Here is a 27,157-nt window from a genome sequence, read left to right on the forward strand (position 1 = left end):
GCAAACTCAACAAAAGAGCATGCAACAGATTTTACACCTAGACAAGTTCTTTATACAAATATCAAACAAAGCTGTTCACGTGTTTCTTGTTCCTGAGTGCTTTACAAGTTATAACACCATTTACTGCCCCTTCTTACACTCACGTTTACCTGCCTTGCTCTCACTAATATCCATCAGTATCAAAGCTTGCTTGTTGGCTGAAGGGTTGCATGTTTTTGGCTTGATGTTACCAATAATTTACTCTCTTGCATTGGTATTTGTGGGATCTTGAAAGTGCTTCCACCCTTCTGTCATTCAGAAGGCCTCCAGAAACATTCCGAATATTCTGATGGAATCTTCTGGAGCAGGTACACACCACTTTTAGTACTGTTGATTTTTGTTCAGCATTTACTTTTGAAGCCTGTTTCTACAACTCTACCTACAAAACAATTATGCTCCCTGGGTTAAATGAGCTAGTGAGGAATGCAGAGTGTCACATCTTTGATGAGAACATAAGGGCTGTATGCAGACAAGAAAAAGGACAACACAATATGCAAGCATTTCTACGTGCTCATTCCACCATTTCAGAGCCCTCTCTTTTAATGAGTACAATATGAATATGTAGCTAGGTGTAAATAAAATATGACATACCAAAATCTAACATAAAATTTCCCAAAGAGATAAAAGCTATTCTGTGACAAAAAGCTACTATTAAAAATGTACTGAGTCAGCAGGAAGTATTTGAGCATAGATTTATCAATTGTGGATGTTTTGCATGAATTGCTCCTGTTTCACCTCACTTCTTAGCCCTTTAACGTCCATTGTGCTATGCAATGCCATCTAAATTTTTCATATATTGGTAATAGTGGTGGGTTTTGTAATTTTGGGATGGTTACATTAAAAATAGAAGACACCTAAGTATTTTCTCCTTAATTTTGTGATCTGTTGGGCAATGACAATCGCTGACAGGTTCAGAAGGCATTTTGCAGTGGGGAGCACTAGGCTCCAGTTGCAGACCAGCAACAGCAATGCGAGTGCTGCTGTGGCAGAATTCTCTCTTGATGTATTTTGGCAGCCTCAGAACAGCTTGGGTTGGAAACTTTATACTGTTTTTGACTTGTTGCTGACAAGAGCATTTTGTTTCCAGCCCTGTGGCCTAAGCTTGATTGTGATGCTCAGAATTAACCACTCAAGGGAAAGTTGTGATTCTTCTTTCTTTGCACTTCTTTTTTCCTTATTAAGTAGGAAAGTAGGGAATGAAGGGAGTACAGGAAAACTGTGAGACTATAATAAACTCTAGTAAGCCTGGATGTATAGGCCTGGGGCACTTCTTTAAAAGGTGTAATTTTGGAGGAAAGCATTTCACCTTTCTTTGCTGATGACCCTGATATCAAACTCACTTCCATCATCGTGGAATACAGCCGTACGGGTATTTAGGGGGCCAGCCAGCTGCCTGCGAGGCAGCAGCTGCGCTGCAGACCCGTCTCCAGGAGGAGAGCAGGGCAGAGCACGGGCAGTGACCCCGTGCTGTATTCTGCCGCTCTCCTCTTCCTTCACCATGGCAGCTTCCCTTTGCCCCTCAGTTTCCAATTAAATTTACTTGCCCTTGCTAACTGACTGTGCATTTGCCTGCCTGGATCGCAGTCTAGAGGGGAAGAAAAGGCAGAACGGAGGGCAGCGCTCACGCCCCAGCTCTATGTACCCTGCGGGCAGGATGAGGAAGTTCCCACTCTCGACGCAAACGGCAGCGCCCAGCACCTTCTCGCGGCCAGAGCGGCTCCGCGGGCCGGGCCCGGGGAAGCCGACCCCTCCCTTCAGCCCCGGCCTGCCTCCCTCTCAGCCCCGGCTGCCGCTCGCCCCGCGCCCCCTCCCCGTGGGCCGGCTTATGCAAGAGGCTCGCCCCCGAGCGCCGCAGCATCCGCGGGCTCCCGCCCCTGTCCCCGCCCCGCTCCGCTCCGCTCCCAGCTCCGGAGAACCAGGCGGCGGCAGCGGCGGCAGCGCAATAAAGCAAGTTCTGTCTGCGGTGGGGGCGGTCAGCTCCTCCCGCCTGCGCGATCGCGGCCAAGCAGCATGGCCGCGGCGCCTCGGGGGCAGCGAGCCGCGGCGGCAGCCCCCCGCTAGTTCCTGTCGCCCGACCGGGCCGCTCGTCCCCCGGCCGGGGCCGGCCAGCGAGCGGCTCCGCGTTGCCGGAGCGCGGCACCATGTGGGGAGGGCTGCAGCCTCAGCTCGGCACCGGCCCTCGCGGCTACAGGGCGGGTAAGAACCGGGACGTGGGGATGGGGCAGCTGCGGCCGCGGGGATGGGGGGCCGCGGGGCCGGCGCCGCTTCCCTTCCCCTCCCTTCCCTTCCCCCGCCTGGCGCAGTCTCGCCGTTCCCTGCCTGCAGCGTGCTCCCGGCGCCCCGCAGCAGCGCCCGTGCCTGCGGAGAAGCGGCTCCTTCGTTCCCTCCCCCGCTCCGCGGAAGGAAGCGCCGCAGCGGCTCCACGAGGGGACGTGGCGGGGAGCGACCCCCTGGCTCGGCGGACGCTAATGCAGTTAGTCCGCTGCTATCTTTAGGGCCGCTCGCGCTGATCGGGGTGTTTTTCTCTCTTAAATCTGCGGCTCAGTGTCTCCTGCCGCGGGGGGAGCCTGCCCGGGGCCGAGGACGGGAGGCCCTCCCCCGGTGCCGCTCGGCGCGCCCCGCTGTGTCTGGAGCGCCGGGGCAAAGCTGCGCTTACCCACGTAATCACCTTCTGTGGATTGGGCCCTTGTTTTTTTTTCTTCTTCTTCAGTGTTTTTTTTTTTTTTTTTTCTTGTTACTCAGCCATTGGATAGAAAATCTAAGCAAAAAGGCTCGTTGTTTCCTTTTGTGCTTTTTGCTTTACATTATTTAGGTTGCAGCCTGCTCCGGTTGTCGAGGAGATCGTTCGAATCCTATTTTTTGCATCACTTTGCTCTCGGTTTCTGGGCTTTAGATTAGAGTCCGGCTCCCACAGTTTGGCAGGGGGGAGTTTAAATTTGGTGTTAGTCTGGCAGGGAAGATGGCCCGTGGGTAAGAGTGCTTGGGATGAGTAGATTGCAGAGGGACGTAATGGTTGTTTTTGTATAGGTAAGCCCAGATACTAAGGTTTTTTTTGGGGGGGATGCCTTTTTCGTTTTTTTTTTAAGACATTGTGGTCTAAATTCAGCGAGCAGAGTTCCTGTGAATACTTTGAGGCTTTTTACTTGCTGAAGTAATGGATCACAGTGTTAAGTCGGTGGTTTGGTTTGGCAGTGCTGTTACAAGTGCAAAAATAACACTCTTGTAATACTTTTTTTTTTTTTTTTTTCCATTCAGAAATTTGGCATTGTGTTTTAATTTTGGACTTTGGAAGTATGGCTGCATAACGTGTGTTTGGTTGGTTGATGTATTTAAATGGAAGGATTGTTTTGGTTTCACTTGACAGCGCTTCTCTTGCAAATACAAGAGCTGCTAAGATGTTCTCAGCAGCTGCCTGAATCTCTGCAAATAGCCTAATGTTCACTCCTTATGATTTGAATGAAGGCATTGTTCCTTTTTTTCTTTACTATTATTATTAATTTCTATGTATAACGTGTTTGCCTTGCTGAAGCGTGGTGGATTTTTTTAACGCTTCCTGTACAAAAGCAAAGTTATGTTATCTTTGTGCTGCTGCTTGCCAAGATTGGATATCCTGAACCAAGTGCACAGATCTCAGTGAGTTTGATGGAAACTGCAGGAATTCAGTGTCTCGATTCTTGACGATTTGTGTTTGGGGCAAGAATACTAAAAGACTGTATCACATGTGTGCACTGCTTGTTCCATTCACTAGCTTCAGACTGTTAAAAAGGTTGTTGATGTGCATTTTTTACATTTGCTGTAGAAGACTTTGGATTGGGCCATTCGTTACTGCGTGTGGAGTCAAAGTGTTTTCATATAGCAGTTCTCATCAGTTAGTTACTGGATGAATGTTTTCCTTTTGCTACTTTCTCAGAGTCTTCTTCTCAGAGTAGGCTGTGAGATTTGAGAATGTGTTTTGATTTTCTTTGGCCCCCATTCCTCCTCTTTGAATACTTGCAGTTAATGTGAAGTTCAAAATATATTTGCATATGAGTTAGGTAAAAGAAATAATGTAAGGTAGCAAAACTTTTGTAGATAAACCTCCAATTTGAGGTAGGATAGAATAACAGGAAGTAGCAGTTGATAGAAAACTAATGCATAACAATGGAGCTTAAACTTAAGATATAATCTCTGCATTATGGTTGAAGCATGGTAGTCCCTTCTTTCATTGATCTTGCTTTGAAATGGTCCAGAAGTTGTTCTGTGAGATTGTGTAGCTGTGCTAAGGAAGTAGAAAGTATTAAGGTCCATACAGGCATTGTAAAGAAGAACTGATGGCTACAAAGATCCTGTGCTATTGTGTTATTGACAGACTAGGTTTGTTTCTTTTTGCTTGAATACAAGTTGTCCAAGGGAAAGTATTTTGTCCACAGTTATGTCCTACTAGGATGCAAGAGTTAAAGAATGAAACATATTCTATCAGAAGAAAAATTCCTCCGGCTTCAAAATTAAATTCTTTAGCAACAGCTCCTCAATATAGATTTTGATGGTATTGGCTTTTAGGTATTTGTTTGGGAATACAACAGTTTCCTTGTCAAATTCAGTTCATTACTGAAAAGCACAACTATATTTTGTTAGTTATGTGGTAGTCATACGTGGATATGGGATCAGAATTTCTATTTCACTCAAAGTCTTACAATTCACTTACAGAATTCTTCAGTATGCATTTGGCTCTGTAACTGTATAGGGAAATGATCTTTTTTTCAGTAATAGGTACAGATTAATTCTGATTTTCCTTAAAGTGTAAGAGGTTGGGTCACTTCATTTTTATTTTTATTTTTATTTTGCTTTTCAATGTGATAGGAGCACATTACCTGAAAAGTTGTGCTGTTCTGTTTGCACACCTCTTTTAGATGGGTGCTATTGGATTTAATGACACGTTTTGCTGCTCAGACAAGAAAAATTGACCTGTACATTCTTACGTTCCCTCCCTGGAAGCATTCAAAGCCAGGCTGGATGGGATTTTGTGCAACCTGGTCTAGTGGGAGGCGTCCCTGCTATAATTTTAACAGTGTAAGAATGTACTATATGGCTGTTCTTAAGGGATAGCAATGGTTATAACCTCTTGTGTGTCAAATGTTTACTGAAATATCAACTTACGATTTCACATCACAAGAGGACAGTTCTTTTAAAACTTTAATGAAAGGAAGCAGTAATTCATCTTAATGATTTCAAGAAGAATGCGTTGATTTGAAACAGTTGCACAGAATAAGCATGTAGTAAAAGGCAGCGTGAGCCATGATGTCTGCAGTGGGGGATGGAGGCAAGGGGGGTGTTTGCTGGCGTAAGAGTGCCTGTAGTTTCGGCACTGAACATCTAGGATTTGCCTGCCGAATATTGCTGTTTATGACATGGTAAGATTTTAGCAACAGGCATTTGAGGAGTGTTAAAGGACCTGTGCCGTTCAAAGTATGGACAAGTGGCCAAAGTGGTAATGATATGTGGTGGTAAGGATGGTTGAAAATTGAGGTTATAGCAGGAGATGATCTTCTGCCCTTGTTGGAAGCAAAGCCTGTTTGTTGTGGATGAATAAGGAAGAGGGGGACAGTACTATAGATGTGTCCAGTACCAATGCTCTGCCTTGCATATTCTTTGGATGCTTGCTTTTATTAAATAACTTGCCTGTGGCTTAATGGTAGGGCAGTTAAACTAATTTAGTTTCTGTGCTTAGTTGCCTTTTGACTGAAAAAATGCTGACTTGGTTCTAGTTGTCATTTGTTTGTCAGCTGCACAGACGTGTCCTGAAACTGGCAGTAAAAAATCTCACTGTGGCTGCAGTTTGTTTTAAAACACATTCAGGATATTTGCTATGTGATTCAAAAAGTGACTTTCTATTTGCCTTCTATCGTGGACTCACCTTGCCTGGCTGCCAGTCATTCTCGCTTTGCTGCTCCACAGCACTGGGGGAAAAAAAGGATGGCAGAGTCAGCAGGTTGGGATCTGAGGGAAGAGATCAATCACCGTCACGGGAAATCAGACTCTGCATGGGGGAAATGAACTTAATTTATGGCCAATTAAAATGCACTTGTGCAGTGAGAAGCAAAGACAGAAACAAAACAAACCAACCCATGCAAATCATAAGACCCTTATATTCTCCCTACCCTGCTTCCTCTCTTGGGCCTATCTTCCCTTCGGACAGCACATCCTGATCAAGACAGGCATTGTGGCCATTCCAAATGGTTAATCTCTGCTGATCCTTCCCCCTCATGCTTCTCCCCTGCTCTGGTACAGGTCCCTCCTGAGAGGTGCAGTCTTCCATGAAACTTGCTGAGGCCTGATCCTATCTCAGCTGCAGAGCTGCTCTGCCATGGCCATGAAGGCGGCATGGGAGCCTGGAGCACCTCTTCTCCTTTTCTGACCTAAGTGTCTACGGGTCTTTCTCTCACTTCCTCACCTGTGCGTAGTACTTTGCCTTTTCTTACATGTACTTATTGCAGATGCCACCAGCTGTGTGTAGCATGGGGCAGCCCCGGCCACTACTCACAGATGGCACCACTGCAGCCCCCTCTGCCAAGCCCATGACACCCACCCTGGTACAACTTGCGGAGAAGAATGCTGGACCTGCAGTAATTCTATGTGTTACCCTGTAGCATATTCCTGCCATTGCTAAAGGAGGGTGTTAGAAGGGATCCTGAGGTCTGGTAAGATTACCCAAATGGGAGCTTCTTGCTGTTGGACTGATTGAGGAGGTGCAAAATATGGCTCATGGGAGACTGCAGACCAGCTGCAGAGGCTTGAGAGTGGATAGCTAGAAAAGATGAGATAGAGATAATTTGGATAAACAAGTTCACGAGAATGTCTGAGTTTATACTTGTCCTGACCATTCCCTCTTTCAGACCAAAACTGCAGACTCCTGTGTAATTGCCTGCAAGATGCTCATTTTCCACAGGCATCTGGCTTTGTCGCCTGGGCTGGAGCATCCTATTGATTGCCCAGCTGTATTCCACTGACCTATTTCTTCACAGCCAGCCATGCTGTAAGTGGCATCACATCCTTCTGTTCGGCTTCACCAGTGACCTTGGCTGTTTTTTGAGAGTCAAATGGCTACTGTAAGAGGAAGCAGTGATGCAAATAAGAGAAGGTGAGGGTTGAGAATTTATTTACTTTCAAGGCATTATATTCCCTGAAATTTGGAAGATATAACAATTGCCTGAGCTGGGGTATGTGTGTGAATTGCAGGACATCGTTTTCTTTTACAGTTAAAATGATGTAGTAGTAGTTCCTCTGCTTCTGGATACTTCTGCTCACACATCTTTTCTACTTCCAAGGGGCCTGCTCTGACAGTTGTTCAGCCTTATGGCAAACTGATCTGGGGAACTGGAGGAAGGAGAATACTAATGGTAAATAAATGATAAAGGGGGGATTTACAGTTGCCTGACTCCTGCTTGAGCCACTGCAGCAGAAAGAATCTGTGCTGGTGTCAGGCAAGTGTAGAATGACTGGTGTCAGGTGGGCTAGCTGTAAAGTCATCTTGCAGGTAGTGGAGAGAACTAGTAGTGCAGCCTTGCTTCTCCATTGCAGAGCTGCTGATGACATCAGAAGGACCATAATTAATCCTCAGACTTGCTGCAAAGGCCAAGGAAGATTAAGGGAGAGGATCTGAAAAGTGACATTAATTCTACTGGACTTGCATTCAGGTTAAAGCTGGTCCAAAGTAATGGACAAGGACTGACAAGGTAGTAGGAGGCTATCTCTGTCTTTCTAAAGAAGAATGGTGCAAGTAGTGTCAAGGAAAAAAGTCCTGCTGCTTCTCTATGTATTAAAATACCTGGAACAAGCTTACATTAAATGTTCCTTTTCAGACTTTTAGCTTTCTAATGTGTTAAGAGGTTTACAGTGTCAGGCAAGAAACATTCTTGAATCATCCTGGAGAGAGATCTGAGATTCCTTATAAGGTATCTGTGTGTTTTTAATGTCTGCTTTGTTCCTTTTGTAGCGTAGTTTCCAGATGGTGTGGAAAGCTGCAACTTTTTCAGTGGTTTAGAATAAAAATGGCCTTATGAAAATTTGTGCTTCTTTAAAAGATGGTGTCTTCCCTCTTGCATACTCTTAAGCAAAGATATTTTTGTGTTTGCACATTTTAACCTCTGGTAACATTTCTTTATTTAAGAATGAATGCATGTGAAAATGCTTTGTGTAAAAGATTCGGTGACTTGCCCTGATAGAAGGCAGGAAGTGCGAATATAGGAACACTAACAGGCATTGACAATGCCATTACTTAAAACTTTATCAATCTTGCTAAGAACTGTGGAGAACTCAACTAGCAGTTATGATCTTTACTTGTTTGCTTTGTCATCCTAAATACCAAATTGTTTGAACAGGGGTCTTGTGTGCTTAGTAGAGTTGTTGCAATAAAAGCTTTCGTGTCAGTAGTGATTGCAGTTGTGAAGAAGTTATGAGAACATAAATGACCATTTTTTGGCTGGAAGTATTCTATGTATAGTTTGTCATAACAATGTACAAAAGAGATATGTGTATGTTTTTCTATTTTAAACTACTGTGCTTTCTTTTTAAGTTTCAGAGTATTCTTCCTTGCTTGTTTTGAATATGTATGAGATTTATTTTTTTTTAAACAGAGAAACCAAGCTTGTTGAAAAATTTTAACTTGTGTCATAAGCCTTAGAAGTTAGAAAAGAACATCTAATAACTTGCACAAAGTCAGAGTGCCACTCTTTTAACTTAAATATAGGAATTCTCTTGTATGTTATGCAAGTTTCTCTAAATGTGTTCTAAAGATGCAGACTGAAGGCTCTATCTTTGGTGCATTAATGTCGATTCTGCCATGTGTGTAATGCATATTAAGCTTCTTTGAAGAAAGATGGAAAAATGATATCGCTGTGTTTTGGCAAATTGGTTCCTTGAAATGATGATGATTTTTTTTTTTGTCTCTGTCCTTACAATTTCTTTTAGTGCTAAGGATATCTTTAGATCTGATTACAAGGAGAAATTATGTTCCTATTTGAAAAAATGAAGCATTTTTGTAAGTGTGGGAACTGCATAAAACCATCTACATTTTTTGTTGTTGTTGTTCTTTAACCTATTGTAGAAGTTGTGATTACTTTTTCCTATTCAGAGAGGAATGCAAATGAGGGAGTGAGGAAGAGGCAATTCTGGTAGAAGAACATTGGAATAGCAAAAAAAAAAAAAAAAGTCAGAGAATAACTTACCTGATTATGATTTTAATATCAATATGGTTAAACCCAAAGAGAGGCTTAAACATAGATGATAAAAGGATTTAAGAAAAGGATTTAATGTTTCACCTGCAGTACACAGCCTTCTAACACTTTAGAAACTGAGTGGGTGTCCTGAGGGCGTGCTGTTCTACATTTATATATACTTTATGCATAGCCACGTGTTTATTTTCCTAGACATTCTCCTCTTCATATTGTGATAAACTTAGCAAGTTTAAAAGATAGGCTTTTCATCTGCATTCTCTACATGAAAGTGAATGGAAGCTAAGAACATCATTCTGTGTTTGTGTGGGTTGAATAGTGCATTTAGTCCAAAGACAAAGAGGCAGGCCAACATAGCAGGCATGAGGTAATACATGTGGCTGGTGTGCCAAACTTGAAATAAGAAACATCTGTAGCTTGTAGAAGTTCTGCTTTATGCAAATGTGCTCTCTCTCTGGAAGAGGAAAAGTCACAGGAGAGCTATCAACAGTTGGATGCAATGCCTGGTCTTGCCCTGTCAGTGATGAAATGGAAGTGAACTTCTTACTTTCCTGGCAACAGTGGGGATTTCATTATTGGGGTGATACTAAATAAATGTGGATAGATGCTATCTGGAAAAAAAAAAACACAAACAAACAAACAAAAAAACAACAAAACAACAACAACAAAAAACACAGCATAGAAAGTATGTTACAAATTGAGTCCTGGTGCTACATACTTTCTGGACTAGAAATCAGGCTGAATGTCATTATGTACTGTGCCAATGTAAAGATTTTGGTACCTTTTTAGCCAGCAGAGTTGAGCAAAGCTTTCTGCTAGCTGAACAGATTTTGTCCTGCACATTGAAGCTTGCAGAAGTTTATGCCTATCTTGCTCCAATTCAGAGTCAGCCTGAATGCACAGTTTGGCAGTGAGTTGGTTGGCCAGGCACTTTGATCTAGTGATGAGCTAGTTGCTGTTGGGCATTTAAGTGTACCTGTACATTTCCACTCCTCACTTAGCACTGCAACTGCTTCACCCCTTTCTGAGACAGCTTTGGAGATCAAGTTAGAAGAGAACCTTGTTTGTAACTGGGGATGGTTTTCTTCCTGAAGCACTTTTTGTGGTATATGCAGTGGTAGGGCTTTTGCTATGGAAGCAAATCTGCGGGTGGGGAGAGAGACCAACCAGCCTGTGCGCAGCAGCTAACTGATAGATCCAATTAGTGCCAGTGTCAGACAGCATTCTTAGCTCAACCCATTTTTGTTAGTGAAATAATCTTGCCAGCTGGTGGACTTCCTACATAGAGAAAGATGGGCACCTCTTGCTTTCTGTTCTGTGTGGTTTAATGACAAGTGAGGTACCTGGTTGTGTCTTCAGCTACAGTAGCAAGATTCTGTAAAACTCCTCTGTCAAACTGCCATTATTTTTTTTTTCTGTTTGCATTCTTCTAGATTGCATACTTCCCAGCATGAGAGACCTTGCCACATGCTGATTTGGTATTGTACAGTGCCATGCACATTTATGAAGTCATAAAAATATGTAGCGTATAAAAGCTTAGAGATACTGTTTTACAGAGAAATCAGTTTTTATAGCTATAATCTATGAAGAGAAATTGTACAGTTATCTGTTTCTTTTATTAAAAAAATAAAGAACTTAATCTTTACTAAGGAATTTCAGAGACAAAAGAAATCAGGTGTGTTGTCACAGTCAGCTTAAAATGTAGCTCTCTTAGGAAATTATATTGTGAGTACATACTCCTTAAAATAGGACTCTACTCAAGTTCCAGATGATACTGCCAATCAAGTGCATGTTTACTTTGAGGACTGTACTTTGAGGATTTTCTTTTGGGTTTTTCTGCTCTACTTTTCTCGCTGCTGTTTTATGACATTTTTATCCCTCCTCCAATAAGTGAATTATTTTATGGATGAACCCTTATAATCTGGGTAATATATTATCAGATTATACCAGTAGAAATGCAGTGAAAAGCCCTCGCTGTCAGTGTTCTACTTGAAATCATTCTGGTCTTTTGTTCCTGCTTGCCTTTATGTATGTACAATTTTTCTTCCTTGATGTTCATGGTTATTCTATTCAGTTTCCAACTGAAAAACTGGGAGAACTTAGTTTAATAGTTTGCAGGTTCTGTCAAGAAAGCTCTCCAATAAGGGATGTGAGTCCTCAGGATGAATCATATTTCTGCTATCTGACACTGTAAAGTGCTTTGGATGAACTGAAATATATAGATTCAGTAGTTAAGGCTGTCACTTCATTCCACTTACCTCTGTTTGTTCATGCACTGACATGAAGCCGCGTCACCCACCTACTCTCAGCTGTGTTGGTAGGAGGGGAGGGGCTGGGACCTTCTGGTGCTTTGGTTCATGCCAGTGAGCAGAACTGTGAGCTTCCACCACCTCCGGGGCATTGTGAAGAGCATTTTCACACTGTCATCTGGCTGTTTTCCTGAAAACATTAGGAAACTCAGTTTTTTCCATACCACTGCTCATCTTAAACACAGGATATTAGAAGAAGTTATGTTGTAGACCTGGAGCTTGTTTTGGACACTTGTTATTAATAAAAGTCAGAGCTCATTTTGCAGAAAGATCAGAGTTGAAGTTCATGCCAGGTTTTGCATTATTATTCTCAGGAATCCTCACTTTTTATTCCTATAGACCAGCAAACACTTCACTAGGACTGAATGTTTCGCTCTGTCCATGGAAGAGCTTTAGGCAGGTTCTGCTATCATCATGGTGTGAAATTTTGTTTTATAGCCTGGTCACGTCCATGCTGATTAGAAAAAGCATTGAGTTGTGAGGTTTTGATAGTACTGTAGTAAAACCTCCCTTTCAGAATCCTTTAGTTGTATGCACTCGTACCGGCTGTCACTGGTATTTCACTTCTGGTCACAGTCTGTGTCAGCATCATGCTGTGAAATAGAGAAGTTGGCTGTAGAAGCCAGTTAAGTCTTCTGGTGTTGTGTTTTTATCAGCATCTAGGTAGATGTAATAGCTGCCACTTAAAAATAATTTTTGTACTTTGGGGCATGTTAGAGGTATTTTAGCAACCAAATACAAAGATCGTGATGCTGTTATTTTGTGTATGTTGATCATCTGGGGTCTTTGCATGCCAGAGTGGTAATGATCCAGAATTAACTAGCTACCTTCCTGCCAACAGTCTGTAATACAGAGAAAAAGGTGCATGTTCTTGTGGTGTGTAACTTCAACCACTGCTGTCCTTTAATGAGTAAGTTACTTCCTGCACTTCCTTTGTTTTGTTGTTTACTGATCTGCTTTAAATGCTTTGGCTGGAGAGACAGCACCATGCCAGTAAAGTTAGCTGGCTAAATTCAAGGATGCAATCAACTGCTTGTATAAACAAGTCTCCTTCATATTTGGGATTTTGGCTGTACTCTGTTTGTCACATTATTTGAAACCATGGCCAGGTAGGATGCCATTTTTTTTATTTTCTTTTTCTCCTATTAAATTCTGTGGAAGGTAGATTTTCTTGTAGCGGTAAGCCATGATCACAGTCAAATGGTAACTTACAGTCTGGTAGCACATATTAGAAATCTTGGCTTGCTTCTCTTGCTCCACTGCGTATTTTGGGCAGATGGATGCTGGCTGCTGATAGGCAGGCTGGTGATCACAGCAGCAGGTGGAATCAGGTGTGTAGCTGAGCAGCAAGGGCAGTCCTGTGTATCTTTCTCCTTTTACACTCGATTTACTTAGTGTCATCTGTTCGCTGCGTGGAAGATCGTATTTTTACAGAGAGCTGCTGAAAAAGAGATGGGAAGCATATCAGAGTACAGAATGATTGGTGGTTCTTCAGTACTTGGCTCTGAACGGCTGTGCCAAATGTGAAACTAGTAAATTGTTTTTTAAATACCGACTTGGACTAATGGAGGGGTCTGTAAGGTTTTTTGGGTTATGTTTCTTCAATGAAGCTTGCATAACATCCTTCCCTCAGTAATGGAGGGTTGGTCTGTTGTCTGGCACTTTGTACCAGACAAAACCCTTAGCTTACTGATGAGGCTTTCTTAATGAGTGTATTTCTACTATCTTGCTGTTTTATTTATTTATTGCCGTTTCAGGGACTGGGTTCCATTAGCTTTGAAAGGCTTTCTTATATGGACTGTTACATGCAAACAGCCAGGCCCACTGGGATAAGGAGAGGGAGTGCCACAGCCAGGAGACCTTCTGTGGCCCTGGTCACAGTGCTGAGACTCAAGTGCTTCCCTGAAAGCCAGCTAGGGTCTGGTTAGCCTGAGCTGAAGCTAATGAACCTGCACTGCATTCATGCTGGTCTGTGTGAAGGTATGTACGCGGACCAGCACTGAGCAATTCAGAGCTGCTATCAAGAATCAGTCTTTACAGCGTAACTTGGAAATGCTCTCCAGCTCCTGGGAATGTAAACATGCCCCAAAAGTGGTGTGTTCCTTCTTTGCTGTTCGTTCCCACTGGACCGTGCTGCAGCAACTGAAGCTTGAAGTACTCATAATCTTTGTACCTGTAGGTGTAAAATTAAGAATATATCCCAAAACACTTTTGGATGCTTTCTGTTTCCTCGAATTACAGTAACTATAGAGATTGTGCTGGGATGATTGTCTGCACCCCACTGTGTTAGCACTGTTTGTAGGTTCTAGCTGTGCTGTGCTGTTCCATCTTCCAGGATATGTTGCAACATGAGAGATGCTCATGAGGTGTTAGGAAGATCATCTTTGCACTGAAAATGATTAAAGACTGAACCAGGTTGTCTGGAAAGGTTGTGGCATGTGTCCCTGGAGATGTTTGAGGCTCAGCTGGATGTGTCCCAGAGCAATCTGATCTAATTATAATTAGCTTTGCTTTAAGCAGCTGGCTGGACTGGATGACCTCCGAATGTCCTTACTCACCAATGTTATTCTGTCCTTCTGTGCTATTTTATGCTGAAGTTTTTCTTACTGTTAGTAATAACTTTATTACTCTGTCTCTTTTGAGAGCGTGTACATAGATGAATATGTGTCCAGATACTGAACATCTCTGAAACCAAGAAGTCAAAAGAGTTTTGCACTTAATGCATTGATTTAACTTGCAGTGGTAGTAACTTTGTTTGCTGCAGTTCTGTTAACACTTGTTTAGTGCCATAAAAGCTGAAAGCCTCCAAAGAGGCGTAATGTGGAGAAAAATATAATAAAGGGTAAAGTAAACTGAATTTCTCTTCTATAACTGTATTTTAAATGTCTCCTACATTAGAACTGCCTCAGACTTAATTAGCTTAGGCTCTCATAAGTCAACTCAGTTCTTGCTGGGATAGTTAGATGCAGTTTGAGAGGTGTAATGTGGAACTGTTAATGAGAGCAAAGCTATTTATAGAGAGGGAGAAGAAAACTGCTGCTCCCAAAGAAGCCAGTGTGTTTAATGAACCAAGTGCTGGGTGATAGAAGAGGAAGAAATGTCCCAGTTTCCCACCAGCTGTATGTGAAACTGCCATGTGGCAATATGTTTGATGGTGATACAGAGAGGGTGGTAGAGGAATGGTACTGGAGTGGCACCCTGTTGGCATCTTGGAGCCTAGCATCTGGCAAGCCATGGGCACTCATGCCTGTTTCCCGGTTTTAGGTTTTGCTGTCTGATCCTTGAGCTTGAAAGGTATTCTAAGGGATAATAAAGAGTTAAGAGACTCTTGGGAGAAAAGGCAAGCAGTTTGAGGAAGAAAAGGAAATGCATTGCACGAGGCTATGCATTGCACAAGGCTTGGGTAAAAAAGAAGAGTTAATGAGATACTAGAGAGGCAAGAGAAAAGGCAGGAACATGTGTTAATGGAAAGGAGAGGAAACTCTCAGTAGAGGTTGAAGTTGAGACAAGTGGGCAGAGATATTGAAAACCTCCAGGAACTACTTACAGAAGGTAAATTTAGATGTCATGCTACACTTAATTGCAGCATTCAGTAAGGAAGTGCGTACAGCATACCTCATTTTACAGGTGGTTTTGTGAGCAGCTACTGTTGCTCTGGTTGATAAGTTTGATTTCACTGCTAAAAGGGAAGTATGTACATGTTCATACTTCTACAGATAAATGTGTTTGGGGATGGTTGATATATGTATTCATTTTTACATCATTTTCTGAGCTACTTGATTTATTGTGAAAAGAGTACAGTGAGCTATGGAAGTCCTTGTGGAGACAAATTGCTCTTATGGCTTTGGATGCTGCTGAAAATGTTTAAATAACCTAAGAATACTCATGTGTAACCTAAGAGACACTATATGTGAGCTGATAGTTCTTTGAGTCATTTCCTGCTGAAAGTGTTATGCAAAGCTTGCTGCTAGAGGGGGTGTATGTGAGCAGCTATGTAGAACATCAAACCTGAGCTGTGCTTATCTCCAGAGTTCTTTATGTGCCTCTGCTGATGTAGAGTGCAAATATGACAATCAGTATGCTGCCTGTAGGCCATGCATAGGTTTAGATTATGGTTATTAGAAATTGTGATCGTCCTTTGGGGTTGTTCTCTGGGTTTTATTTTCCACTTCTGATCAGCTATAAAATAGGACATGTTTTCAACAATTCTTTGAGCAGAGAAACTATTTGCTGCTTTGAATTGTGCTTTAAAATGTAACCTTTCAAACTTCTTTTTTTTAAAGCAAAACATAGCAAACCCTGGATATATAAGATTCTCACAAAGCCTATGTGCCTGCTTGATTTAATAGGCCATCTTGTGATATAGCACAAAAAGATAACAGATGACTTTAGATACCAGTGCTGGCTTTATTTTATAATCTCAGTCACGTGTGGTTTATGCAGTTGGAAATGACTGTTTCAACTGCAAATGCTTCAGCTGGTTTCTGCTGCTGGAACACATTTATTTCTTTGTAGCTAAACGCTTGCAGTGCAAAATCCTGCTGTATGTTGAGAATCAATTCTAGGATAAGAAATGCATGATAAGTATCTTGGTAAGGTTACCATGAGAACAGTTTAAGGACTATGTTTTTAAGTAGTAAAAGCGTATTTACTGGACCTTCTTGGAAAGATTCCTCTTAACAAAAGGACTGTAATTTAGGGAAAACCGAACATTGGCACAGATTGTTTCAAAACTCATCTGTGAAAGATAGGGCTCAGTTTTCACCTTGACAGGTATTTTGTTGTTGAATTCTGTTCTGTATCTGTAATGACAGACTTCTGGCTTCCTTCTTTATAGGCTCAGACTATTCCTCTGTGGGATGGTTACCTGGTACTGATTCCCTGTGGCAGTCCGCAACCATTGCGTCAAGCAGTCAAAGCAATCCTGTCAGAAGACACAGTATAGCTTCCGACAGCGGGGACACTGGGATTGGTACCTCCTGTTCTGATAGTGTGGAAGGTGAGTGTACACTGTTAAACTTTGGATGTTTCTGAGAGAGAAACGATCCAAACTGTTTTGAAGGTATGTTTCTGAAGATCATGGTGATTTTTTTCCAGAGCTGTCGAGAGCATGCAGTTCTATAGTTTTCTGACTGGACCAAGTCTTTGTTTTGGCAAGGCTTAATTAGTTTACTTCTGCATGAGTTGTGCTCATTAACTTGCATTTCTGCAACAAAGCTGGTAACTGTTTCATCTTTTGATAGCTGCAGTTAGAAGAGGTGCCAGACTTGAACAGGGAAATAATATCTTGTGCAGTGGTGCTTGGTAAACAGCTGGTAAAAACAGAAGAAAGAAATTTAGGAGCTGGGGCACTGCTTTCTCACATTTTTATGCACGCCAGCAATGAAATCTTACTGGGACTTTTGGAAAACAGGGTTACTATTCTTCAGTTTGTTACTTCTCTTGGGGAAACAGGTTTGCATTTTACTGCATGGAATTGACTCCTAATCATAGGATCACACCCCCCTGAACTTTCCTTTTCTGACTGAGGTACCTTTAGAAGGCCAATTAATCAAAGATCTTTTGGGGGCATATCAACTGTATCTAAAGATTGTCAAAACTCAATTTGTATTAAATCATGGTTCGTCTAAGTTGCTCTTGTTAGGTAAGGTTTCAGCCTCTAAGGCAGCAGCATCTCCATAAAATTACAGCCCTGTCTATGACGTGTGAAAGTGGGAGGAGCAGAGAAGACAGTGAGGAGAGCTTGAGATTGCCTTCTTGTGAAGCCTCATGTCCCAGTAAGATTTTCAAGAGTAAGAGAAATGAAAGTAGGCTTGTAGTATAACTTTCTCCAGTGCTCTTCTGTGTGGAGAAGTGGACAGCTGAAATGAGGTAGCACAAGGAGAATCAGTTGAAGTGAAGACAAGGATGCTGTACTGTATGAAAAACAGGATAATATACACGAGGGCTGAGTGTTCCTGAGGAGAGGTCTAGCTATTGCAACACTGGTTAGTTTTAGTAGATGAGGGAATTGTCTGCTGCCCTTCTTCCTGTTTTGTCTATCAGTTAGAAAGGAACTGTCGGAGACTCCTTACAGCTTTCTTTCCACGTACTTTATTTTTAAACCTTTACTGGGCTTGGCAAAATGTTTTTATTTAAATATGCAAGTTCTTTGGTATAAAATTGAAATATTAAATGGTTATTAATACGGAAGTCTTACTGCTTTTTTTTCTTTTTTATTGGAATTGTAGGGAGCTCTCATGCTTACTGTATATGTATTTACAAGCTGACTTGCCCATGTGTTGTAGAACAGTATTTTAAAATGCAGTATCTGAATTGAAACCATTCTTGCCTGCTTCTTTTTTTCTGTCTCTTCTCTTGAGGGCTTTACCATCTGAGGGGAGGGAGTAAGAAAAGGAAATGAAACAGCACCTCTTCGTCAGATAGTTCTCCTGACTGAGGAGACCAAAATAGCTGTTCTTTGATGGGGGTGGGGAGGGAGATGACACTGATGCAGCCACAAGTTTGAAAGTCAGTTGTTGCTATCCAATGACTCTGACCATTTGTGTGCTTTGTGTAGAGTATTATTGCAAGCTGTATTAGGAGTTTCTCAGATAGAAAGTGAAGAGGGAAAAATGGCAGCAACTGGTTTATGAAGTTTGTGTATTTGATGGTACTTAAATGCAATGGTCAATTTTTCTTTATCGTTATGTTTCCTGCCACCTTGTTTAAGAAACTTTTAGCAGAAAGAAAACGTTAAAGGAGAAAAGAAGGAAATGTAAAGTGAAAGATAGTGGAAGGAGTGTATGACAGGATTGGATGTTGACTCTATGTACATTTTTAGTGGAAAGTGCAGTTGCCTATGATACCTAGCTGTCTACATCTCCAGCTGCTCCCTCCCCACACCCACAAAAAGAAAAGAATATTGTGATCTGCGGGACTGCCAGGCCAGACTGGTAATTGCAGGCTTGATGCTGGCCATCTGCTCTCAATGTGCTGCTTTGGACATCTCTTGGGGATTTTGTAGAGAGGAATTTTTCTCAGCAGATCATTAGAATTTTTAACAATGCTTAGAGAGTGAAATGTGGTCTTGCTATTTCCTTTTTACTATGTCTACTAAAAAGCAAAAATTTAATTTCAGAATTTAATATTAACATCTTTAATTATAGAAATCTCAGGTGGATTAGTTTGTGCTGATGTGTAGTAACTTGTAAATACACTGGCATGGGGAATGGAGATCAAATACATTTTAAATCTGTTTTTTGTGGGGGTTTTTTTGGTGTGTGTGTTTTTTTTTTTTTTTTTTTTTATTCCCCTATCTTTCCTTCAAATTCATGTGCTTGGTCATACTTTATTTCAGAAGCATTCATTCTTTCGGAAAGTGCAAGGTTTAGAAAACAGTGTCAGGCCGCTCTTGTATTCTGTTTAAACATTTGTGGTCTGGGGGAGAGATGGGTTTTGTCAAAGGCATGAGTTAAGATAACCACCACTGAAACTCATTTAATCACAAAAGATTTATATTTTGCAAAGGTAGGAAAATTAGAAAATGTATTGACTAGTTGAGTTTCATTGCTGAAGGTGAGAAATGCTGGTGTGTGTTGGAGGAATCTGAGAGAAGAAATCTTAGCAACCATAAATGCGGGGATGTTAGTTTTGTTAGAATAAATCTAAATTTCTAATCCAGTGTGCTCTTAATTTAAGAATTAATGTAAAAAGGTGTTTTCTCGTTCTGTAAATAGTTTGTTGTTGTTGTTGTTGATGTTTTTGTTTGTTTCCTGCCACTGAGTGCTGGGTGGGTACAGTTCAGCTTTTGAAGGAGGGGAAAATCCCCCACAAATGTATGTAGCAGGAGGAAAAGATTTGTACATTGGATTTTTCAAAGTTCTCTTATTTTTAAACTCTTCTCTACTAGTGAACAAGGTGTGTTATTACGGTTTTCATCTTATCCTGTGCTATCCTGACTGTGTAGTTTACTCTTGGACACTGAATGCCATTAGTGTTCTGAAAAATCTCATTCTTTCTGTTAAGAAAGAAAGTGGAAGGAAGTGGAGCGTGGAGCCCTGGACTGAATTTAGAAGATCAGGGTTATAACAACTTCACTGGGAAGTTAATGTTCTGCTAGTTAAATTTATTTTTTTATATGTGTTGGTAGAAGTGGTGATGTAAGATGGATGTCTCATTGTGTCTCTGTCTCTTTTCATTTAGAAATCTGAATAAACGAGGTCTGTTCATAACCTAAAGCACTGCTGCATAGGGCTTGTTATATTGTCAGTGCATTTTAATAGGCAGGACTTTTTCTGAATGCTTAAAACAAGTTGCTATTCTATCATTTAATATTATGAGGCCCACAAGAGTCTCTGATCTGTCACTTTTACTGAACAAGTTACCTTGATAACTGATTTTAAAAAATCTAATTACTTCAGTTGAATTGTAGTGCTTCTTTGTATGCCAGGGAGGCATGGTACAGGCAGCTCCAAAGTTGTTTAATATTCCTATATCAAGCCTTCTTTCAGTAGGACCTTAGCATGGTATGATGTGCACTTTTTTCTTTTCATTTTTCTTTTTACTGTGGAGTGGAAGGGGGGTGGAAAAGCTTACAAGTGTAGCTACAGAATGTAGCTTGGTAAAAGCTGAATAGAGTTTGAGGAGGTAAAATCTAATTATGAGTAATTTAGAGTTCTTGTTTTGTTTAGCATGCTGCTAAGGATAATGGGATTGAGAATGTTATATCTCCAATATTAGCTCGCTCTATCTGTTTTAATGTCAGTCAGGAAGGTGCGGTAGCAGAAGGATCCTGAGAGCTGGCATGTATACTTTGTGTTCATTGTCTTCTGCTCAGTGATTTTGGGAGATGATGGATTTTCAGAGGAAATCGTTGGACTTCTCTAAGTGGGGGTCAGTTTTTTAGCATTTGGATCCTGGCAAATAGGGGTATAAGTTTGGTGAAATATTCAGTTACTTGGTGAGAGGAAAATAATGAAGTTGGCATCATTCTTCTGTGATTTCCTTCTTCCCCACTTGCCAAGTTTCACATTCTGGAGAAGCATCCCACCCTCTGTGTGTCAGCCTTATTGTGTTACTTGGATATTTTCTGTCCTGACGATCAGAAATGTGTGCTTCTCTTAAGCTTGCATTAAACTCTGTTCTTTGTAGAAGAGGTGCTGTTGTTCCTTACTACAATGAAAATGTATTTCTTAGTGGAGTATAAGTACTGAATGCTCAAATGTTGGCTATTTTCTGGCTGGGTGGGTTTTTTTTTTTTTATTTCTGTAGAGTTCAAACAAAATTGAAACACGGGGTCTTTGAGAAGTCTAGTAACATATTACTAGGAGTGGATAGAAAAAAATATGCAATTAAGTCTCCACTTGAGTGACTGAGAAATTGGCTCAAATGTCTGTAGAGCATCATATGTCTGAAGAACTCAAACTATGGGTAATTTTCACACATGATTCAGTTTTCTTGAGATACGCATTAGATTTCCCCATCTTTTCTCTATTACTACCAGAAGTCCTTGAGCAACAGAAACCCCACAAATGAGTTTGCCGTTTCCCAAGGAAAGTATAACCCACGCTGTCTTTCCCAGCCAGTTCTTTGTGCACACTACTGGGACCTTATCCCCTTCCACAGTATGGAGGGACTTTGGGGAGGACCAGCTCTGTAAGCAGATGCTATGGGGTTCATTGGTGGAGTGGCTTCTGCTATATTTACATCCCAGCACCTGAAGGTCCCTGCAGCTGTCACTCGAGTTTTAACAGTCTGTTATATGATTTAATCTTCTCAGAGGATCTTCGCGATACCCTTTTACCCTCCTTCCTGCCTTCTCTCTATCCCTAGGGTATTTTTTCTTGTCCTGTGAAGAAAATACATCAATTATTTAATATGCATTCATATTTACAGTGCAGCTCCTGCTACTAAAAAGGTAGAACTATGTAAGCATTAGAAGGAACAGAGCTTCTAAGTAGAATGTGATATGAAACTCTAATTTATAGACTTGTGGATAAAAAAAAAAATACCAGGAAAGGTGACATCTAGGGAAGTTGTCTTTAATATGTCCTGTAATCTGTATTTCGGAGTGTGGTGAATATTTGGCATTCTGATAGGAAAACAAGGAGCATCATACAGTAATTCTTTTTATATTTAGGTTAGTGCCGTGGGACCTGAGCATGCCAAATTTGCATCTTTGCTAAGAGGTCTTATGGAGGATTTCACATTTTCCTTGCTGTTGTCAAATTAGAGAAAGCTTCTGGCCTGCATTCATCAGCTAGGTAACCTGGGGTCTCCTGAAGAAAGCAGGAATTACATTAGAGATCAGTTTCAGAGAACAGCATGAAAGGAACCTTTTGAGCCATAAACACTAGAAACATATTCAGATACTATTCCATATTCAATGTATGTATTCAAGCAGCATCTGCAGCTGTATCTGGAATAAAAATCACATGACCCCACTTTAATCTTTTCCACAGTAGGCAACATAGTGCTCTTGGTGGATTACCTCTAGTTGTTTGGGATGTAGGCAGTGGGTTGTTCAGAGACTTTTGCTGAAGAAAAAAAATGTTCTGGTGCTGCCTGGAGTTCTACGTTGGGATATAGCAGAGAAAACTGGTTGTATCCTCTGTAGAAATGTCTGTAAATCCCTGCTGGTTTTTTGTGTTATTTTCAACAGATTTATACTACTGCCTATTTCTGGAGGGCTTTTCTTTTCTTTTTTATTTAATAAAAACTGATTTTCTACCTTAATGCAAGTAATAAAATCTTTTTCTTGCTATATTTTTTTTTTGAAGTGCAGTATCTAGTATATTTAGCATCGCCCTTTATTTTAGCTGTGATCTCAGTACTAACAATAAAGAATTTTGTAAAATGCTTTGAAGCAGAGTATAAAAGCTCCCTGTTAAAGAGATTCATTTTCGGTACCTCACTTGTGCTTCTATGGTAAGTCAGATGGACTTCTTAAATCAATTTTGGCATCATAAAGAGGGCAGCAAGAAAAAAAAACAGTGTGCAGACCACTCTTAGATGAAGTGTATTTACTCCTTTCATCTCACTTCCTTCTTCACTAACTTCTTTCAGGTTAGGGGAAGTGAGAGGGAGAGTGGAGCTGTGACTGCTTTGTTTTTAAAGCAGTTAAAGCTGTTGCTTTGGTGTTTTTGTTTTTTTTTTCTTTGTTTGTTTGTTTGCTTGTCTTAAAATCTTTTTACTCAGTGAAACTTGGACAGAAAAATTGGTGGACTCCCCCACTGGAAACACAATTAGAAAAAAAAAGAAAAAAAAAAGATTTTTTTTCTACTTTCCTATTAAAGGGTGGGGGAGGAAGTCTTTGTGTATCAGCTTTGGTTGAGGAAGTCTGCATTGTAGAAGTGTACTCAGCTACACAGAGGTCACTTCTTCTCCACTGAAAGGAGACAACCTAATTCTGGAAAATTTGTAGGTGTATACTTGGCTGATGTGAATCTATGAAAACTTTGAGTCGAGATTATGACAGAGTTCATCTATATTTTTATATTATATGGAGCTATCAACAGGTATTAGTTGTCTTTCAGTTAATTGCAGAATATTTTGCTTCAATGCTAGCCCTCTTTTTGCTCTTGTTGTCTCTAGATGATTTTTAAAAACCTACAGTTGATGTTCATATTCTCATACTGTTATTCTGCATTCTCATGGTGCTTATGGAGGTTGCTTTCAGTATGTGTCTGTGGTACCTGAAATCTGTGACCTGCAGTGTTGCCAAGTAGTTCTACTAAAGTTTTAGAGCACTTTAAGATTTGTATCTTGCCTTAGGTACACTTAATCGTCTTTAGTAGCTGATTTAACCATGTTTAAAGCTTTTTGGTTTTATTATTATTTTGATCTAGAAATACAGAAGTAGCATATCGTGAACTGATATTAGACAAAAGTATTTGAAAAAGAATCACAACAAGTAGATGTGAAAGGAGGTGTGAAAGGATTTGATCATTAATGTCAGTTCATAGTGAGAGTGCACAGGCTTTTAGTTAGTTTTTTTGTGGAAGCTTGAGTGAATTTAACTCCTTTGTTGGGTACCTTTTGGCTTTATTGTTCTTTGTTTTAGCCAGTAGTGAGTATTTAGAGTTGAGGTGCAAGAGAAAGGTTCTTAAATCCAAGCAGATTTTGAATTAAGAGGAATCTGTATGAAATACATTGGGAGAGTAGAGGTGAGAGCATTTCCCAGGTAGATATTCCTACATCTGAATTTTAGCTTTATAGCTGTGCACTAGAGCTATACGTCAATATAAAGAAATCTGTAAGAAGTTTGTACGTAGTCTGAAGAATAGTCTTTGTCACATAAAATGCAGATATGAACTTTTCTACCATATGAACTATACTAACTGAATTCGTTAGGGTGTGCCAAGCAGCACTAAGTGACCTGGTCTGAGGTTCAGCACTTGTTTTCTGAGTTCAAAGCTGCACCAAATTCAGTACTGAGCTGAAATGAACTTGTTGCTTAGGACTGTGTTTTTGTGGCTCTGTTGTAGAGATAGAGACAATATTGGTAGTGTTAGTACTGCCAGGAAGAAAAAAAAAAAAAGGAAAGGAAAAGAAACAACAACAACAAAAACTGGAGACTCTGTGTTTTCCTCTTGGCTGCGGAACGGTCATTGAGGTGCAGTAATAAATAGCCTTTTCATTTCGGGGTGAGATTTGGAGCCCTTGTTCGTTTCTCTCTGTTCCACTTGAAAGGAGCTCTTCTCTTTACTTTCTGTGTAACTTCATGATAAAAGAGCTAATGGATGATGCTGCAGATTACAGATATGATGTCTGAATTGTCGGAATTTTAAGCTAGTTGCTGAGAAAACTGCAGGATATGTCTCAATGCAGAAATTACCTTTTTGGTTTTTCTTTTTGCCTTGTCTTGGCTTTTTCTATGCTACTGAAAAAAAATTCAACTTCAAGAAAGTGTATTTTAAAGGTATATTTTTATTTGTGTAGTAAGCCTTACATGCTGCTATTCAAACTTTTTTTTTTTTTTTTTTTTTTACTTAAAATTTGGCTTAAAGTTTGATCTCTTGTCTGGATATAGATCTTTGGCATTTCTGAAGGAAATTCTCTTAAAAATCCTCCTGTGGATGGAGGAATATTGGCTGTGCTGAGAGGATGCTTGTATCTTGGTTTGGCTTAGTTTGTGTTGTTCTTTTTAGTTGCTGTTTGTTTTTTAAAACAAAATACGCGAACTTTCTCTTTCCTGGGAGATCCCCAAGTAAGCCATCAACCCCCTCAGCTTGTAATAAGTCGTTCACCAGCTGACCACGTGGAGGCTTTGCAGAGGTGAGCTTATTCGTATTCCTCTGGGCTATTTTGAAATTATCTTCCATTAAAAATGACTTTCCCCTGCAATTTTATGTGTGCTTGTATAGAAACTTTCCTTAGAAATTTGTTGAAAAGTTCAGGCTTTGTTCTGCTTATGAAAACAGGTACAATTTATGTAATGAGCTGCTTTTAAATGCATTTTCTAGCCTTCTCTGCAGAGAAACACTTCAAAGCAACCCTGGCCAAAAATATTAATTGTGTACATCTGGAGAGTATCTTCTGTGTATACATATTGCTTTTCTTTCTGATCTTACTAATTTGAGATTTTTAAAAACAAACAATCTAGATGCATAGGTAAAGCTGTGTATTTTTAGAGGGAGAAAGATTATTGGCAAGAAAACTATTGAAATCTATTACTTGTAATGTGAAAACATACTCCCAGCAGATAGTTTTTCATGCAGCCTTTTCTGTGTTTCATCAATGGTACAGATACATAACAGTGTTTTCCTTAAAGGGGATCTTGATTTGATAAAGAAGATTGTAGATTGAGTTTGCATTTTACTCCCATGCAGAATAGCTAGTAGTTTTAAAAGAAATCCAGGTTATTTTTAACATCGAGTGATACTGTTAAGATAATGGAGGATCAGACTGACGAGCATGCTAACAGTCTACTTCTATGGGTTAATAGGAGCCTGTGTTATTTAAAAAAAGATGTGGAAGAAAAAGTTCTAATTTTAAGGTCAGTTTCTTCTTGTTCACTCTGTAGTTCAGGATTTGCACCCTCTTCTCTTTGTACTTCTCCCCATTGCTGTTCCTTCAGAAGGAAGAAAAAGCACAGTAAAAGTGAAATACACCTAGCAGGTGTTAGTATTTACAAAAACTTGTAAGACATGATTATCCATAAATGTATCTCCCTGCTTGTGATCCTTACGTTACAATATTTTTCTTTTCCCTTGTGATGACTTGCTGGATTATTATTATTGTTGCTTATAGTAGTAGTAAATACAACTATCTGCCTTTTTTTTTTTCTTTCTGGTTTTGTTTATTCTTTTACTGGCCAGAACTATGGGCTGGCTTAATCATTACCTCTATAAGTATAAAGCAGAGTTTAAAAATTAATAAAAAATAAGATAGGAATATACAACACAATATTATTTCTTATTATATATAGTCATGTAACAATGCATAAACCTACGTAATGTTGTATCTTTACTTTGTGTGTACACGTGTCTATATATAATTATGTCTTGACTTGAAGAACTCCTCGTGTTTGGGCTGCTACTCTTAAGTATACAGGATGATTTTATTCCTGATGTGAATTTGTGAACCAGACTTGAACATCATGTGTATATTTCTTAAGTTGTAGGAGCTATGATAAACTCTTAGTGGCACATCCTTTTCCATCAGAGCTTAGCCTATCACTGTCAATAGCTAAAAATATTTTGCATTCGTAAATAGAAGAATTTTTCTAGGCTAATGTAAACAGTGACTTTTTTTGTATGAAGTAGCAGGAGGTTTTCAGTTCTCCCGTTTATAACTTCTACTGTTGAAATGCTTAGAAATTCTGGATAGGATTATGCTTATTGTTCTAACTTATATACAAATGCTGCAAAGGAAATTGTTAAATGGATCAGGGATGCTTTCAGATTAAGCTTTTCCTTTGAGAATTAGTGTAGCTAGAAGCATTCCCTTCTTTCTCTCTGTGGAGCATCTGCATTTATTCATTCTTTGCAGTTGAAAATGGTGGCAAATTCTAATTTTAGTTAGCTCAAAAAGTGCATTAAAAATATATTGGAAATGTGTAGAAGAAGAGGGAGATGGATTTGATGGGGCCCATAATCAAATCAGCTGGTGTCATCCTTAAATGTTAGGTATGTTCAAATGGCTAAAAGATCAAGTTGAAATTTTTTTTTTTTTTTTTTTTTTAGACAATATTAAGGACTTGGAGATTTTTTGTTGTTTTGGTGGAAATAAGGACTGGCAAACTTCTGGTACAGATATTTGGTAAAAGGAGCATGGAGCTGAGATCTTGGGCTTTAACTTCTGTGTTTTAATAGGATGGTTCAAAGAATGAATTTCAAATGTCACCATTCACTTATTACTGCACTGAATGTCTTCTGGATTGTAACTGAAGAGGATGCTGGGTGGTTTTTGTAGGTTTGATGGGCATGGAGTCTTAGAAATGGTGATTCTCCTGTGAGTTTGCAAGCTAGAAAAGAAAATGTGTTCTGCTGGGTGGTACTGCTTGTGGAAGAGTAACTCTTTTTTTCCCTTATGTAGGCAAGGAGGAAAAAAATAAAACTTGAAAGTATCCCTTGTGAAGAAAAGTAATTTTTGTGGAGATTGCTAGTATAACTTATA

The 27,157-nt window shown here is 40.2% G+C and overlaps 1 protein-coding gene across 1 annotated transcript in view; it reads left to right on the forward strand.

The window, feature by feature from the left end:
* Positions 1–2,180: 2,180 nt before the first annotated feature.
* Positions 2,181–27,157, forward strand: part of CEP85L (centrosomal protein 85L) — a gene marked incomplete at both ends in the record, with an annotated part of 110,612 nt that continues 85,635 nt past the window's right edge. The window contains 2 exons of the mRNA XM_079550192.1: positions 2,181–2,235; positions 16,395–16,556. Coding sequence (XP_079406318.1) covers positions 2,181–2,235; positions 16,395–16,556 — 217 coding nt within the window. The remainder of the gene's footprint in view (positions 2,236–16,394; positions 16,557–27,157) is intronic.

The sequence above is a fragment of the Tetrao urogallus genome (assembly GCF_951394365.1).
Source record: "Tetrao urogallus genome assembly, chromosome: 2".
Lineage (NCBI taxonomy): Eukaryota > Metazoa > Chordata > Aves > Galliformes > Phasianidae > Tetrao > Tetrao urogallus.